The sequence below is a fragment of the Meriones unguiculatus genome, chromosome 1, assembly GCF_030254825.1.
Source record: "Meriones unguiculatus strain TT.TT164.6M chromosome 1, Bangor_MerUng_6.1, whole genome shotgun sequence".
NCBI lineage: Eukaryota > Metazoa > Chordata > Mammalia > Rodentia > Muridae > Meriones > Meriones unguiculatus.
The window spans coordinates 73,038,669-73,056,410 of record NC_083349.1 but is presented as its reverse complement, the minus strand read 5'-3'; the positions used below and the strand labels follow the sequence as shown (position 1 = coordinate 73,056,410).

At 48.2% G+C, this 17,742-nt stretch overlaps 1 protein-coding gene across 3 annotated transcripts in view; it reads left to right on the top strand.

Annotated features, from left to right (window-relative positions):
* The window catches only part of Shtn1 (shootin 1), a 76,100-nt gene extending 58,591 nt beyond the window's left edge, over positions 1–17,509 (top strand). For 2 of the 3 annotated variants that reach the window (XM_021643411.2, XM_060391754.1), the window contains 2 exons: positions 1,329–1,515; positions 15,836–17,509. In XM_021643411.2, coding sequence (XP_021499086.1) covers positions 1,329–1,515; positions 15,836–16,058 — 410 coding nt within the window. In that variant the 3' untranslated portion in view covers positions 16,059–17,509. Of the gene's footprint in view, positions 1–1,328; positions 1,516–13,452; positions 13,583–15,835 lie in introns of all 3 variants that reach the window. The other variant, XR_009594381.1, reaches the window with a different exon arrangement.
* Positions 17,510–17,742: the final 233 nt, after the last annotated feature.

Below are 17,742 nucleotides of genomic sequence, written 5' to 3'. Positions count from 1 at the left end.
CTGTACCCTTGCAGCTCAAGGCACATCGTAGCTGTAGGAAAAGAAAGGCCTTCTAAGGGGAGACTCGTGGCACCACCTGTCTGCCCAGACAGGAGGTGAGAATGTCACACATGCCACCAGACCAGATGGCTGTGCATCTTGTAGTCAGGCTAAGGGAGAGCAGAGTTGCTGAGCACATTTTCAGCCCCTCTGGATGGGTTTCGGCCACAGTCACAGCCACATGAGGAGCATAACTACCGAGCTTTTACTAGGAAGGGTCCGCTAGCATTTTGGGTTGTATAATACCAATTCAGGAGATGGTTCCTTTTGCTTCTTTCTTGTTGAACTTGGCATGTAGTCAGGAGTAACCTTGAGCTCTTGATCTTCCCGCTTCCACCTTCCAGGCTTATGGGTGAGCACCAGCAGCGCACGCAGCGCTGGGCCCAGGGTGCCGCCTGCTCTGCAAGCCCCTCTTTGAGTGAGCCACAGCCTGGCCCCAGGGCAGTCTCCCAGTGGTGCCTCCAAGGCTCTGTTCTAACTTCATTTTGATGTTATTTAATTTGCATATTTGTGAATTGTCTGGCCATCCTCTCTGTTAAAAGCCTCCTCTGAAGTCGTGAGGCAGCTGTGCTCTGAGGCATGCTGCCTACTGGAAGCTCAGGTGAGCTTAGCTTCAGCCCAGGAGCTCTTGAGCACTGTGCCAATCATTTCAGTAGCAAGCCCTATTGTAGCCCTTAAATCCTGTCCCAAAGAGCAGCAGAGTCCAGAAGGTAAACAGCCCAAATTCTTGGCCACTTAATTTTTATAATCTTGTGTCTGTATTTTTAAAGAGGCAATAAATCCACTTACTGCTCATTCACATTAAAATGAAAATGTTCATAAAAGCTGTTTAATGCTCAAGAAGTCTTCATGAGCCTTTTAGAAAGAACCTTTTGACATCGGTCCATTTTCTGTTTAAAATGCAGAGCTGAGTTTTCGGAAGAATTAACTCTTAAGAGGCAAAATTCAAGCAGGGCAGTCAGAAAGCCATATTCGGAAAGAAGAAAAGAGTTCCCGCAATTGCAGTATTGCTAAGCACGGGTCAGTGAAGGGAGTGTGGCCTGTCGTTTTGTGGCCTCTCAAAGGTCTGCACACAATTTCCCAGCATGCCCCAGTTGCACTGAAAGGTCGAGTTACCCGCAGAGCCAAGCAGACCTCTAGTAGGGACTTGTTTTTTTCTTTTAGCATGTACTTAAACTTTTTTAACCAAGTTGGTCTTTTTCTTCCTGTGGGCTTTTCAGCTAATCTTTCACTCCATTACTAAACATCAAACAGAATTATTAAACTTGAGGTATGTGTTTGGTTTTAAGGTCCTCCCGGGATATTAGCCACCTCAGAGTCCAAATCCATGCCTGTGTTGGGTTCTGTATCCAGTGTAACAAAAACAGCCTTGACCAAGAAAACTCTGGAGGCAGAATTCAACAGCCCCCCAACACCTGAGCCAGGTGAAGGGCCCCGTAAACTGGAAGGATGCACGAATTCCAAGGTTACTGCCCAGTAAGTAACGACGCTCTTTGTTACGCAGAATGTAGACGAATCTGTAATGACTGACATGCATTTCTTTGATCTGTTGCTCTTCAGAAAGACCTGGATATGGCCTGCCAATCCCCTTTTCCTCCTTTAAGCTTCTGCTTCTGAGCTCTCAGATTGGTGATTTCCTTATCTCCAAAGTAAAGACCACACCTCCAAACTGGTCTAGTCACTGGGTTCTTCTCCTACACAAAGAATTGACCTGGCTGGTATCTCTGCACCAGAAGACATCTGTGTTTTTCAAGTGAAATGCTGTCGTGCTCAACAGTCCCCTACCCCTGAAGAAGGTTCTAGATCTTTTTTTTTAATTTATTTTTTTATGTATATGAGTATTCTATCTGCATTTACATCTGCCAGAAGAGGGAATCAGTTCACATTATAGATGGTTGTGAGCCATCATGTGGTCGCTGGGAACTGAACTCATGACCTTTGGAAGAGCAGACAGTGCTCTTAACCACTGAGCCATCTCTCCAGCCCAGGTTCTAGATCTTTTATACTCCTTTGGAGCCCCTGTTTGTTCAGCATCATTTTCTGGCCCCTGAAAGATGTTCCTTCATCCTGTTCTTTGCAGAGACTGACTGTGCCGCATGCAGGGTTATCTATGGACACCAGCTTCAAGTGACCCTTTGTTAGGTCTGATCCTGCCGCTGAAGGCGCTGCAGACCAGCGTGGTGGAGGACAGCCTGTGTGTGACAATAGCAAGCTCGTCTGAAATTAGTCCACAGTTGCTCTCTAATTCTCTTGCCAGGATGTCAGCTAGATTGTCACTTAATGAAAAGGAAGAGGTGAGGCCAATCAGATCAGCCGAATCTTGTAATCACAGTTAATTAAACCTCTGATTTCCTGTTCTGTCAGGGAGAGACCCCTTCTTTGTAGTCTTTGCTGTCTTAGCTTAAAAGGCGAAACCTGGACAAATGAAGTTGAAATTCAATTTGGATCTATTTTTGCCAACTGGTATTTTCTTCCTCTCATGCTTCTCCTCACTGGGACTTTTGAGACCCCATCTCCTTTGGAATGAATGGCCCTCTTTGCTGATTTACAGTCTTATCTAATTTCACTGTTTTTTTTTAAAGCATGTATTCTTGCAGTCCTGTTCCCTTTCTTTGCTGGGAGCTGTTTGCATCTCCCAGAAAGATGATCCATATTCATTCTTTGACTTTGCTATTAAATTTGCTCAGCACTAATTCAACATCAGCAATCTGGCAGCATTTGAACCAATATCCAGACACAAAAGCAATTTGGCCGAGACAAGTTAGTTTCTGAGGCACGTTCCAGTACAAGTGTATAGATTTTTTCCCCTTCACCGTTTTACACAGATAATCTTAATCAGAAAATACTGCTACTCCTTTCTCCTTTTGTCTGCCTTTTATTCTCCAAAAGTAAGTGGAAATTACATTTCCAAGAAAGGAAATGAAATAATTGCAGGCCCAAGGTCTGCGAAATGTGTGTTGAATTGACAGTGAAAAGGATCCGTGTGTTGACAGAGTTGCTAGATGCCAGAAAGGCCGATGAGGAACTCAATTTATTTCTCATCTTGCTCGTTCAATGACTGCTTAAGAGACGCGTTGCAACTTAATTTAGCTACTTAAAGCACTAATCTAAGTATCAGGTGTGGTGTATTAACTTTTAAACTTTGTCACGAAATGCGTGTGTCTTCCGTTCTTGGTTGTCTGGGTTGTAACCATGTGTTTTCACGTTAACAGTCATTTAGAAAATAAGTGTTTCCTTTCCTCACATCTTGCCTCAGTACAGCTAGGCCAAGCGAATCTGAGAGTTCTGTGTACACGCCAACGTACATGTAAGCTTCAATCTGGGGTAACTGGCAGACTTAGCTGCAGCTTCTATGAGTGAAAATCCATGTTAGCCAGGAACCAGACACTTCCAGGAAGGAGAGGGGCAATTTTCAGGGCTGTTGACTGACAAGTTCATTCAGTTACACTAACCACCGTGGGAGAGGTCAAGGGGGGGTACATATGCTTCACTGTGTGCAGAGGTCAGGAGACAGCTCAGAGCACTCTCCCTCTTCCGCCTTGCTTGCTGGCACTCTTGCTGGCTGCTGTGTGCACCAGGCTTGAGGTGGGGGATTACGGGTGCACACTACAGAGTCTCGCCTTCTGCAGGTTCTGGGGAGCCAGACTTGGCTCTCACACTCATGAACAAGCACTCTACCTACTGGCCCATCTGCCCAGCCCTTCGCGGCGTTTAACTTGAGTTTTTGGGTTAGACTTCAGAGTGCTGGCTTTCCCTCTGTCGCGTCCGTTCTCCTGCACGTGTTACTGTACGTCCCGTAAATTAACACATTTTTACCCTCCAGCAGCTGTCCTTTCATGGCAGCAGCACCATGAGTGGCACTATCAGCTCTTGGCAGGGAGCAAGGTCAAGGGAGGCTGTCAATCCCAGTGGCCTATGATTCAGACGACTGTCCCAGCTCGCCCCCCCCCCCCTTACGGTAGCCCTGCTGTCCTCACCTCTCCTCCTCCCACGTCAGTCCTTTTGCTCACACGGCCTGGTGTCTGCAATGCCTGCTTTGCCAAGAATGTTCTTCCCTGGAGGGAAAGGTCCAGGAAACCTGACTAGAGGAGCTGACGCAATGAAGAAAGGAAAGACACAGGGACAAAGGAGCCCGGCTGGCTCCGGTCACCCACAGCCTGGAACTCAGCTGGTTTACTGTTTATCGTATGCCGCTCTGGGTGGGGTAGTGTCAGTGGGAGGACTCTGTAGACTGCAGCGTGAGGGGGAGCTGACTATTTCTTGAGCCTCACCCCACAGGAAAGGCTGTGCAGCTTCCCAGGCGTCTGAGGCCTAGTCCTTGACGCGCTGTGCCCATGGTAACAGGTAAATTCGCTCAGGACTTCCTTGTTCTGTGAACATCCCCCAAGGCTTGCTTGGCCCTCACACTCCCCAAATGGCTACAAGTGGAGCCCCTCACACCCTCAGTTTTCCCTCAGGTAGATTCCCGACCACTTCAGTCAAGGCTGTAGCTCCGAATTCTCGGAAGCCCTGATTCCCCACGTCCATCTTGCCTGCAGCGGCCGCCGTCTGCTTTGCCGTGTGGGTTCTCTCTCTCCCTCTGTGGAAACGGAAACCTTACGAGGGTAGGGTGTTTATTTTTGACCATCTTACATATCTGTGGTGTTTCACACGCCAGGATCGGCACCTGCCAGGCGGGAGGCTCTTAGTAAACGGGGCACGGACAGGCCTGTTCTCAGTGCCAGCGGGTCCCGGCTGATCAGGTAGCACACAGGCACACGGCGTTCAGACACGTAGCCCGAGCTTCAGACGTGTCTGGTTGTTTGGTTGGATTCTATGGTTTAAGAAAACATTTGTTAAAGTCTGGGAAGTTGTTAGCATTCAGCTCTGTACCCCACATTGTTCCTGCTCAGGAGGGAGTCTCCAAACCCCCCAAGAGCCAGTGAGGCAGGGAGGTCCAGCCATGCTCCCCTGACCAGTTCAGCAAAGCTGTGCTGGCTTCTTTACCAACAGCTAGAGAGCAACGTGGGAGCCACAGGGGTTTTGCCTAAGAAGATGAAAACCCTTCAAACCACCCCTGAAAAGCACAAATCAGCATGTGTGGATTTTAGGGAATTAAATAGCTCTTGTCTAAAAATTATAAAACCAGTCATCCATTAGTTTATGTCCTGGGACCCTATGAAGAAAGGAAGAGTTAGTCCCAATCTTTAATTCCAAGGATTCATTAAAGTGAATGACAGTAGCACATACAAAGTATGGGCCAAAGGAGGCAGAGAAGGCACCAGCTTGTGGTGGTGGTGGTCCTCATTTACTCTGCTTCTGTTTTAGTGGTAGCTGTGAAAGTCTGTTCTGTGTTTCCGGTGGGCACTGTCTTTCTGCTCTGCTGTCTTGACTCTCACGGTGGCTGTGTCTGTCAGTGTTGACTGTCTGTCACTGGGGCACACGAAGGACTGCCCCTTCGGTAAGAAGGTAAGGGCTGATGGCGAACTGTCCGCCTGGCCGCTGCTTCCATGCTTTTTTCTGGGCCTCGAGACTCACACAACCAAGATGGAGGGAGTTTCCTTGACTCAAGCTAATCAGCAGGTGGGCGCTCAGTATTAAAGGGAAAAATTCTATTTTCTCCCTTCCAGACAGCCATATACACAATTCCTAAAAAAAGGTTAACCAAGTATCACAAGGTCAGAAAACCCAAACTTCGGGGTGTGTTTCCACTTTTGTTTTCTGTTTAAACCAGCGAGCAGCAGAGAAGATTGACAGTGTTTAGTTTCTAACCCAGTCCTTTCCTGGCTTGTCTGTGGCGGCAAAGAACGGTCTGTCATTTCCAAGACCTGACTGAGTGTAGCCACGCCCACTTAGTAGGGTTCTCCTGTCGATTAGGTAGTTTATGGAATGAGTTTGACTTCATTCCTTCCCTAGCTTACATTTCAGTTCTGTTGCGGGATAACAATAATTAAGGACAACAGTGAAGCTGGAGGTTAGGTTTGTAGCTTTGTCCTTGGCTGGGCGGGTAGTGTTGGTCAGGTCACATGACTTCTCCATGGTTGGTTTCCTTTTTGTTTCTTCTAAATTAAGCTTGAAGCCAGGAGGTCAGACACGACTCTTTCCACCTCTAAGACCTCAGCAATCCGTGTCACTTGGCACATGCTCGCCTTTAAGAAAAGGAACAAACAGGTACCTGTTTTGTAGCCATGACTTGCTTTACTACTCATTACAGATTTATCTTAAAACACAAGCCCCAGGATGTAAAATAATGGGTTTTTAAATACCTCACCAGAACTTAGATGTCCAAATGAAAGTGTTCTGTCTTTCACTGCTAATACTTTTGGGGTTCCATCTGCTCAATTCAGCTGTCACTGTTGCCTCAAATGCTTTCGGATCCCGTTGGTGTGGAGATCCCTGGGCACAGCAGAAGGAGCTGGAGTCCTCTCTATTTCTTCAGGCTGGGGCAAGGAGGTCGAGGCTGCACAGTCTTAGAGTCCTCTGCTGGTTCAGCAAGGGAAATCAAGTCAGCTGCGTCAGCAAAAATGATGTCTGCTCTAATCACCATTATATGTTTTTACCCTCATACGTTTAACATGTGTTTACAAAACTTTAACTCTGGAAGTTGGGTCAGACTTTTTAAATGGTCGTCAGCTCACACTAGTGCTGACCCACATATTTTTACACTCCCAACCACGTGTCCAGGAGAGCACTGCTCTCCACAGTTAGGCTGCAGTTTTTCCAGTTCAATCCGTGGGCCATGGATTAACAACAGACGGGTGAAACGGAGCAGCATTTCAGAAGCAGAAGTTGAACAGTAAATATAAGACCCCAAAACACCTGTTTGATCGGCCGTGTCCTCCATCTTAGCCCCAGGGCAGGGTGCCCAGACATTTGTAACTCTGTGTTACAACACAGTGTGTGAGTCCACTGTTCCCTGAAGTCCTCGTGCATTGAACTGGGAAAGCATTGTTTGGGGGAAAGCCCACACCTTTCCATCACGTGTGCACCTTAGTTACTATTTCCTCTTCATGGTAGGTGTTCACACTAAAACTACATACATTGAGATGAATGTGCCTAAACCTTAGTAGGCAGGATGTGTGTGTCAATGGAGAGGGGCTGAGGGTGCCGGGATTTGCTTCCGAGGTCACTGGCCAGCTCTTTTAGCCAAACCAGATCTATAGATGAGACCCTGTTCCCATTCTGTGCGTGAAGTAAACAGTTTGCCCGCAATTAGGCTTCTGATGGATAGTCGGCTCAGAACTTGAACTCTTCAAGTTCTTTCTCCGGCGCTCGCTGCGCTTGGTTCACTAAGGGCTAAAGGAAGGCGGGAGGGCGTGGCTTGCGGCTCTCCTGCAGGGGAGCAGCCACTACAGTTGCATGCTCTTTGGGCATGTTCTGTGCACTCCCTGTCCCTCTGACTGTCCACGCTCAGCTTGCATCGGCCCTCGTGTCTGTCAGTGTCTCCTGGGACAGTCCTGCTGTTAGTGGAGCAGGAAGCAATCAGAAAGAGCTGATCTGATCAGCAAGCAATCTTAATGAGTAATTGGGAAGAGGTTGTTTTAAAGCTTTCCATTCCTCTAGTGGAAAGACATCCTTTAAAATAAACTTGTGTGTGTTTGTGTGTGTGTGTGTCTGTGTTTGTGTGTGTGTGTGTGTGTGACAGAGCGAGAGAGCACATGCACCTGTCAAGGCCAGAGAAGGATGCTGAGTGTCTTCAGTCACTGTCCACCTTGTTACTCTGAGACAGCGTTTCTCCCTGAGCCAGCAGCTCCTCCTGCTTTCCCCAGCTGTCCAGTGGGTCCAGTGCTGCATCGTGGGCCTGGGTAGCCATCTGCAGCTCAGCACCCGACCCCAGCGGGAGAACCGGGTCCTCATGCTTCCACGGCCGGTGCTCGCACCCACTGAGCGTTTCTCCAGCTGTCCTCTATACATTCTTTTCAAACTCTCCCAGATGCTTCAAATGTGCCGGTAGTACTTTTAGGTCAAATACTTTACAGGTTGGCTGTGTGTGGCTCTGGGCAGGGCACAGAAAGGGGCCTTTGGAAATGGTGATGGACTGTGGTGGGCTAATGCTCTCCGTCACCATTGTCTCTCTCCCTGACACATACTCACCTGCAAGTGGCTCTGCTGGTCTGAGTGGGCTCTGTCATCCTTGTTTACAGCCTTCATTAGTCACTCTCCAGATGAACGTCCTCCAGGAGTCACAAGTAAACGAGGCAGTCAGCCCCAACCTAATGGCACATTTGAAACTTTGCACTGGAAAGGAGGGCCTTGTGGAAGGGGGCTCAGATAACCCCACTGCAGCGCCTTCCAGGCAGCCCCTTCCCAGAATGCCCTTCTTCTCCTGGTCGTCCTCAAAGGCCGAAGTCATTTTAAGCACAGTACCTGGAGACTTCCAGCCAGCAACCAGCTCTCCTAATCTCTGGTCTGGAAGCTTCCGGTTCTTTTAAATATCCCTTTGAGCCACCGGGCAGGCAGGCAGCTTGCTTTTTTGTTTGTGAGGTTCAACCCAGGTCACTTGGTGCCCTTGGAGAATTAAAACACAAAACCCACATAGCAATTATAGGACTTCGCTTTCAGTAGAAAAGTGTCCCTTTCTATTGAAGCCATTTTTATTTTAATTTACATTTAATTTCCAGATCTGTGGTAGCTCTAAATACTTGTGACTCTTGGCCCCCATACAGATTTATTCTATTGAGAGTTCATCTTGTCTGAGCTGTTTTCTGAATAGCAGAGGGTGGCTGGCAAAAGAAAAAATGTAGATGTCTCTTGGTTGGTGTGATCAGTCAAACCTTTCCATGACAGAAAAAAAAATCTAAATGCCTTTTAAGTTTTTAATTAAAAATAGGTTTAATTTTTTTAAATCTTTGTTTGACCTCTAACTCATTTCTTCAGTTTTATTTATTTCTCCTGTGAATCTAATGTTAAAAATGAGATGGGAAAGTACTGGTTTTCGCAATTGGAGACGGGGAGGCTGAGCTTTTGAAATGTGTTGACAGAAATTTTTATTCTTAAACTTACTTCAAGAGCAACTTTGCATAAAACCTTTCCGTCTAGCACTGGTCTCAGATGGACGTGCATTTGTTCTGTTGGCCGTGAACCATTTCTTCGGAAAGGCTTGTGCCAATCTGTTATCCAAATGGAGGCTATGGAAGTTTACGGTCTCTGTGGTGAAAGAAGTGTGCTTTCTTCCGGTTACTCTCAGCCTGTTTCCTCATCATTTCTTTTCCTCATTTTCTTTCTGGTGTGTGTGTGTGTGTGTGTGTGTGTGTGTGTGTGTGTGTGTATAGGCTCTGCATTGCAGGAGAGGAGGAGAAGGCACCCTCCCTCTACTTAGTAAACATTTATTTCTGAGAAGAGTCCACTAGCAGAATGAGCCACATAGACCTTCCTGCTTAATCTGATGCTCTTACACAATTAAGGGATTTGCTGGGCGCTCGGCTGTAATCTTAGTGCTGCTGAATTGTGTGCAGACACTGCAGGAAGCGGCTCCGTTCCACAGAGCCGGGCCTCAATGGAGCCGTGTGTGCTGGTACATGGACAATTAAGTTTTAACAACAAAATTAGCCGAACAACTGGATGCTCTGGAAGCTGAGACCCCCCCGACTTGGTCTTTTCTTCTTCCCCCATGAGGAGTTATCCTGTGGTCTGCCGGAGAGCTCAGCAGCCGGCATTGTCTGCGCGCTCTGAGGGCTATGCAGACAGCAACTTCTTCCAGATTAATTGTTCAGGATGTATTACACCTAGTGAAGAAATGACTGGTAAAATGCGCTGAGTAAATCTCAAAATTACTGTTAAAGTGCTACGGAGTAATTCTCCTTCCTCTTGAAGAATTAATTGCCTCTTAATGTTTGCTTCCAGTTCAAGGGCTCTGGTTTTACAGGACTTTGTCTAAAATGTATCATTCCTGCAAATTGCCTTTGCTACACTGTAGGTTTTTAAAAATCATTTCTTAACAGTGTTTCTGTTTCCTTTTATTTGTGCTTCTCCAGGCAGAGTGAAGTTTTACTTTGTTTTGTTCTGTTTTAATTGAAAGAAAAGTAACTTCTAAGGTTGGAAAAGCAATTTCAAATCTGGGGATGAATGGACTAAACTTCTTACACTAGATAAAACACATTTCACTTGAAACATACTTTATCCTGTCATGGAAGTATACAAAAAGTGACAGACTGAATTCCCTGTGACACCTGTCTTAAAAGTTTGATATATAAATTGTAGTCAACTCAAAGGAATAACTAAAATATATGTGCATGAAAATGCATTTTGTGCACAGAGTTAAAAGGAATTGGTGTTCACAGTGACCTCTGTGGAGGATTGTCTGTCTTTAACGTAGTTCTCGTGATGACGTGCAGTTTTTAAATACCTGGGATCTAAATGAATTTCCAGAGGGATTAAAATCTGTACAAAATCTGTACACACAAACACACACACACATATTAAAAAGAAAAAAACAAAACAGCAACCAAAGAGTTCATGCTTTGCCTACATGACTTTGCCAGTGAGGACCGTCAAGGTTCAGAATCTATACATTGCCCTCCGTCTAGCTGACATAAACAAGCTGGCACAGTCTTGCAGGGACCACCCCGGTCTGGGCAGTTAACAAATAAAATGAATTTTGCTGAGTCTTTCCACCACTATTGTCACCTGTGACAAAGGGACTCTGGTAAATCAGGACACACGAAACACTTTCTGTACTTTCAGTCTGTCTTCCTACAAATAAAAGCAGAGTCAGACTGACGGACAGACATAGTCCTTGGGATAAAATACAGTTTTTAAAGAGTCTACAAAGCCCAGAATACTGAGCCTTGTTCTGCCTGCACTCACACAAGCGTGAGACTTGGTAGTGATGAGAACTTCTCGGCTTGTGTTTGGAATGTATTGTTTTTCAGGTTTTGGACTGGTGGATGAAAAGCTCTGAAAAACCAAGCATTTCTGAAAGAAGCAGTGAGCAGTGAGCACTGGCTCAGGAACGCACTTCCTTCACTGCTCTGCTAACTGCGGGCATGGGAGGGGGAGGCGAGACTTATTTTTACACTAGGGAAATAGAAACTCAGTTCCTCTTTGGAGTTTTCCCAGAAAACTACTTTATAAAGACAAATTTTAGTCTTTCCATTTTCCATCCTTGAAGGTGGTAAATACGATTGTGGTTTTCTCCGTTTTCATTGTAAATGAACCAGAGTTCAGGCCGGCCTCTGCACGTCATTTGTTGGATGGCTGCCACGGGCTAATGCAGATGTCCCGCTGGGCGAGCAGGGAAGCGCTGCACTGTGATTCACCAGACCAGATTGTGTTAAATAGTCCAGCTGTTGCGATTTGAAAGATAGTTACCTCAGAAGTGAAATAGAAATGAACTTGGCATTTATGCTTCAAACCATTTTTATACTGTTTGGCAATCAGCTTTTCAGAGGTAGCATTTTATAAAATAACTCTTGCCGCTTAAAGGTTTCATTCACTGTAATGTTCAAAATGTCCCACCTTTATATTATCAGTAAAATTAAGCTTGAGCGATATTCTGAATTTGCATGAAATAAGCATCCCCCCTTCATTTTCTGAGCTTTGATTGTATTCAATTGCGCTGAGAACCGTGTCGATTAGGGGCTCTTTGGGGCATTAGTTAATTTGAATTGCAGCCGAAATGTTAGCTAGAATGTTGTTGAATATAATTGGGATGTGGAAAGTTGATTTTGAAAGGAATTTCATTGAATGCAAACAATGACAGGTTTTGGGGGGTTCACAGAATGCTTCTCTTCTGTCTCCTGTGACACCGTCTGAGAAATCACTGAATCCCTTCACCGAGTTCAGCTTTGGCAAAACTGTTTGTAACCATTCTGATTTCCCTTGCACTACCAGAGTTTGGAGTCGGTTCTTTCCTTTCACCAGCACAGGGGGCCTCTTGCCAGAGCCCCTTGTTCTGGCTCGCCTGCACTTGGAGGACAGTAGCTGTCACTCATGATAGAATTGCAGACCAAGATCTTGAATCCCAGCTTTTAATTAGATTGCTGGTTTTTGTTGGTGGTGGTTTGGTTTGGTTTGGTTTGGTTTGGTTTGGTTTGGTTTGGTTTGGTTCTGAAACAACTGTTGAGCCCATGATCTGGAATGGTCCATGTATAAGGCCTGAGGGGACCACAGAGCATCTACAAGTATGTTGAAAAGAAGAGAAATCCTGGTCGGACTCTGCAGGGCCCCGAGAGCGCTGATATGAGCTCTTAGCTGGTAGATGGCTTGTTTCTCTTGCTAGCCTGGAGCCTGCATTTGACAGGGAGGGGCACACCCCCGCAGTCCTCACCCTTCGAGGTTCATTAGTTTTGCTTTTTAGATTCTGCTGCCTCAGGAAAAAGGCTCACACAATTCTCCATGAATCTGAACTTTATTTCCTTATTTGTGGTCACTGTCCTTAGATGCTGCGTCAAAGCAGAAGGTGGACGGAGGCACAGCAGATCTCAGCCCCTGTGGCACTGCTGCATGAGCCTCTGGGGTTTGTTGGAGAAGAGCATTGGGTTCAAGCCCCCAGCCCGTGTCCCCATGGCTCCCAAGGCATGGAAGCCAAGGGAGCAGCCTGTATTCTCAGCCTGTCCCTGAAAGACAGGGGATGGGACTGTGTTGGTTGCTTTTTCTGTTGCTGGTTAAATACTCCGACCAAAGCACCTTAAGGGAGGAAGGGTTCATTCTGGCTGACAGTGTCCTGGTGCAGTTAGTCCATCGTGGCAGGGAAGACACAGTCGAGGCGGTGGGCACATTGCGTCACGCAGGAGGCAGGAGACAAAGGACGCTGCTGCGGGTCAGTCCTCCTCCTCCAGTCAGGACACAAGCCAGGGATGGTGCCATGTTCAGGGCATGCCCCCAAGTCAATTTACCTCCTCTAAATAATTTCTCACAGGCATGCTCAGAAGCTAGGCTCTGGAGATTCTAGATCCTGTGGTGTCACGGGTGCGGGTGGAAAGTAGACTGAGGTGGCCTCTCATTCCAGAAGGAGCTGTGAGAGGCTCCCAGAGGAGCCGGGGAAGGGCCTAGTGATAGCAGACCTGAAAGCTTGAGGGATGAACCCTGTCCTTGCTGATCTGAAAGCTGTGGATGGAGACAAGGGAAATAAATCTGTCCACAGATTGGCCCATGGCAACAGTGTCATATGGAAAGTTGTGCAGTGCTGAGGAGGCCATTCAGGCCCCTGCACTGGCCCTTCTGCTTACAGGCAGGGTGTTCTTAGGCCAGGCTCTCCCCTCTGCACACTGCACTGTCTCCATCTGTAAAAAGCACTTTGAATGGATGGCCATCCCCTTCTGCCTTGCCCTGGGGTTCCAAGGCAGTGCCACCATGCCTAGCACCCACTGTGGAAGGCAGCAGTGAGACTCCTGGGCTGGCCTACTCCAGAGATGCACAGCTTGCATGAGAACAGATGAACAGGCGAGGATATCTAAGTTTTCAGCTCCATCAGGCTACGTGTCACTACCACAGGGCGCTGAGAGCAGTTCCTGGAGATCTAACTCCCAGCTGATGAAGACAGCTTTTGCTAGGATGCGTTGACCATCCTTCGCAGATACACAGGGGGTGGAAAGACCCACGGTAGTTCACGGGAGCCACAGAGGTTGGTATGGACCGATGGCAGTTGCTCACCCCACATGGCAGAAGGAGAGCCACACCTTTGCATGCTTCTAGCTAACTGGCTGGCTGACAGCAGTGGGCTCCCAGGGAAAGCTGGTGAAGCCGCCTGGACCTCACCTGTGGGCTTCTGTGTGGCTGGCGCCTAAACCTAAGCTACGCTGCAGCTCTGACCCCTGGAGTTCCCCACCTGTTTGTTTCCCGTGTCCAGCTGTCCACAAGAGAAATGTGCATGAGGCAGACAGGGCGGAAGGGAGATGGTAATCTTTAAAGAAAGGGTTTGAGCCCCGGGAAGGTTCACGCGGAGCAGGCTCTGGCTCGGCTTGTCTAGGGTGCACTGCCCCACCTGGCGGGTGGAGGGCAGCAGCGGGCCTCCTACCAGTCAGCTCGCGGTTTCCCCGCTTCTCCTCCTGCTTGCCTCCTCCGGGCTCAGATGCATGTACAGCTCCATGTGGGGCCCGTCCTGCAGGGCCGGTGCATCAGCCTGACTGGCCTTGGAGGACGATTCATCTCCGGGTTGTCCTCGGCCTCTGCCAGTGGCCGCCACCTTACCTTTCAGCTGCCAGAGTACCTTCATGCAGAGATGCCGACCCCACGCCCTGCCCGAGAGTCCCCACCCTAGGCTCTCTCTCAGTCCTGAAATGGCTCTCTTAGGCGACTCTGAATTTGTGACGATAAACTATAGGATGTTGCAAGGACCGGAGAAAGCCAAGAGAGGTGCCACCAAGGAAACGACTGCCCGCCATGTGTAGGGCACAGCAGGTGGTCTGAGACGTGCTCCTTGGCCATCATGGTCTATGTCCTCTCCATTCCCGAGGACCGCCTGCCTTCCGCCACTCCCAAGGGAGCTAATGCTGGGTGTAGTCACACGTGATGGCCGAATCATGTTTCAGCGGGACCCAACAGCGGAGACAACCTGCAGGCATTTGGGTGGAGCTAGCAGTAATGAGTGCAGTTCGGGGGCTCAGGCCTTCGTGCCCCGAGAGCAGGCCACCTTCCAGAACCAGGGCTTGATCTGTTTCCTTGAGTAGAACAGACTCTAGCTCTGCCCTCCCAAAGCTCTGGACATGAGCCTTCTCTAGCTTGCTCTTACTTATCTATCCATTTGATGACCCTGCACATGATTGAAGTGGGTGCTGGGGACAGTCTTAGATGTGCTGAAAGTCCCTGCCCCACGCTACCAGAGACAGACAGAAGCACCTGCTCATCTATGCTAAGTGCAGTCAAGGAGACTTGCAGCCTGGGCCATCTGACCTGCTCATGGGCCCAAGGAAAGGCCTGACGGTCAGGCAGCAAGTGGATTGAGGAGCAGCTCTTGGTCACATGCCAGCTGGGCCTGCAGTGTCTGGCTCATGGCTATTGGCGGCTCTGAAAAGGTCTCATCCTGGAGAGTCTAGAGAGCCCTGGCCCTGCCCATTGCCCCCTAGGCAGACTCAGCAGCTGGACCTTCCCAGGGCAGGTGCCAACCATGACACATGGCAGAAGGGTATGTCTGAGGGACGCCTCTGCTCCCACAGGGAAACTGTCGTCTGCCTGGCATGAAACACCAGAGCTACTTTCGTCAGAAGGGAGCCAACTTCTGAGGAAAAGAAAATTCTAGGAGAGACTTCTCAAGAGCCATGTTCTCCCGGCGAGGGCAGTTTCTTGTCACCTGGTGCCGGGGCATACATACCCTCTGAGCTCTCCCATCAGCTCTTGTCCCCACCTACCTCCTGAGGTCAGGTCTCCCTCCTGGGTGGGCACAGGTAGTGGCCACTCTCCTCTGTCACCATCGACCCAGGGTGACCCCGACCCTCTCCGTGCAGCCCCTTCAGAGCCAAGCTGCAAGCAGCTGTACTGGGGGCAAGAGAGGGTGGGGGCCTGGCCCACCCCTCCTGGCTGAGCGAGGGCGGTGGGGAAGGGCCAGCGTGGGCAGCATTTGGGAATGCAGTGAGTCAGGGGCTGTGACTTCTGAGGGGAGTAAGCGGTTAAACAGGCAGGTGCACAGGGCTCCTTACTACTTCCGTAGTTAATCGCTTTGACTCTTTCTGCCATCTCTTTTTGGGCCTTCTGCTCCTATTGCTGCTACTGCTGCTTTTTTTTTTTTTTTTTTTTTTAATGGCTGCCATCTCAAAGACTACGCTGTGCATATTGGTTAGACTTAGAACTATTTTATTATTTTTCTGAATTCAGAAATCTGGGAGTCAAGTGTTTTCTGTCTTCTGCTTAGTTACTTTTCTATTTAACTATCTTCTCACAGGCCTCCCAGTAAAGGCGAAAACAGGAGAAAATGTGTGGGCAGTGAGAAGCAAGCTGAGCCTGTTGTAGTTTTAGATCCTGTTTCCACACATGAACCCCAAACCAAAGACCAGGCTGCTGAAAAAGACCCGACTCAGTGCGCGGAGGATGGAGGCGAAACGCAACCAGGATACAAAGAAGACAGCAGTGGAAGGACGGGAGAGGCAGACAGTTCTCACTGCTGACCCGAAACTGGAGGCCGCATGTCTGCGAGCCTTCTGAGTAAGCACACTCCCCGGTTCCCATGGAGCTGTTGGGCACGCCTGTGTTCTGGCCACACGCTTCTTTGCTGCTTCACTTTGTAAGTAGCAATTATAAACATAAGCTGTTTAGCAGAATACATCTTCTGGGCAGTCTTTGATTTCTGTAGGGTAGGAATTCTCTCGCTCCAAATGAAGTATGACTTCCTTGAGAAGGTGGCAGAAGCCTCAGATCGTCTTTGCAGGGACTGTACACCACTCACCAGATTTAGCTGAAATTTGAAAGGTAGAAAATTCAAGGTGGTTGCTGGTACCTCAACAGAGACCACCAAGCCTAAAACACTCTTAAAGGCACCATTTAACCCAAGCTGTCTACGAGCAGCCGTAACACAGAGGGAGACTGAGGTAGGAGGAGCCTGTGTCTGGCCCGGTCTTCTGAGGGGGAGCCACAGAGTCAGGAAGTCGGAGTGTCTCCATCTTGGGCAGTGGCTCAGGTCTAAGCAGAGCACAGCTGACTAGAGTGGGATAAGTGACCCCGGGTCCGAGGCTCGCAGAGGATGCTGTCTGGTGGCTAAACAAAGAACCGACAAGGACGTCCAACCCCCAGTTTAACAAGAACGCCTTGGTAAACCCGCGTTTTCTGTCCCATGAGGTAACTGTTTCCCACACATCCGCTTGGCACAGTGCCACATTTACCCAGCTCTTATGCATAGTGAAGATAAGCGACAAGCACACACCTTTTCTTTCACTTCACTGCCGTCCTGTATCACGAGAGTCCTTTTGTTTTGTTTTGTTTTGTTTTTTAGAGGAAATTAAGTGGAAGTTTCTAAAAATACAGTGTTTCAGACTCCCACAGTGAATAAACAGAAATGTAATCAGGGATTTAAAAAAAACTTATGCAGGTTTTGAAAGTTGATTGTTTCAAAATTGGTGTTTATTTAAAGTAAGTGGTGCTTGAGTGCTCTTTCTGTGATGATGACTCGGTAATGGTAATTTACTATTAAAGAAGTGAAAGGCTTAGTTTTGCTAGCATGACTCAGCATGTAGCTGTCAGGTGCTTCACACCTGAAGGCAAAAGAAAATGATAGTAACAATTGCAGTAGTTGTGTCCTAGTGCATGTGTGCACGCGTGCTGTAGCGTGGGCAAGGGGAGGCGGGAGGCAGGCGAGAGCACTCCTGAGGCTGGGAGACAGTTCTCTGGGTTCACGGGCTTGACTATTTTCATGTCCTTCAGTGCTGATTTTAGAGTTCCCTGTCAGCTTACTCTCGGGGAATTAAAGCGTGATTTTTTTAAACCGTGCGTCTCCCTCACTGAATAATACTGCCGATGCCATGCTAACTGCGAGTGGATTAATTTGGATGGTTCTGTTTATGGTGTGATTTGAACTCTCCCCAACACAACATATTAAAGGAGACACGCAACAGTTTCTTATTAAGGGTCGCTTGTGGTTACTACCATGTTGAATTTCTCCAGCCTTGAGGGATGCCTTATTTCTTCATTATTTTTTCCAATGATGGGCACAGAATTCTACTTCCTAAACCCCAGGCTAGCTTCCCTCCCGAACTTCCTTCCCACCGCAGGCTCAGCCAGTCCTCAGTAGAAGAGCAGTGTGAGCGGGCACGTGGGAGCAGCTCTCGTCCATGCTAGAACACACTTCTAGACCTATGA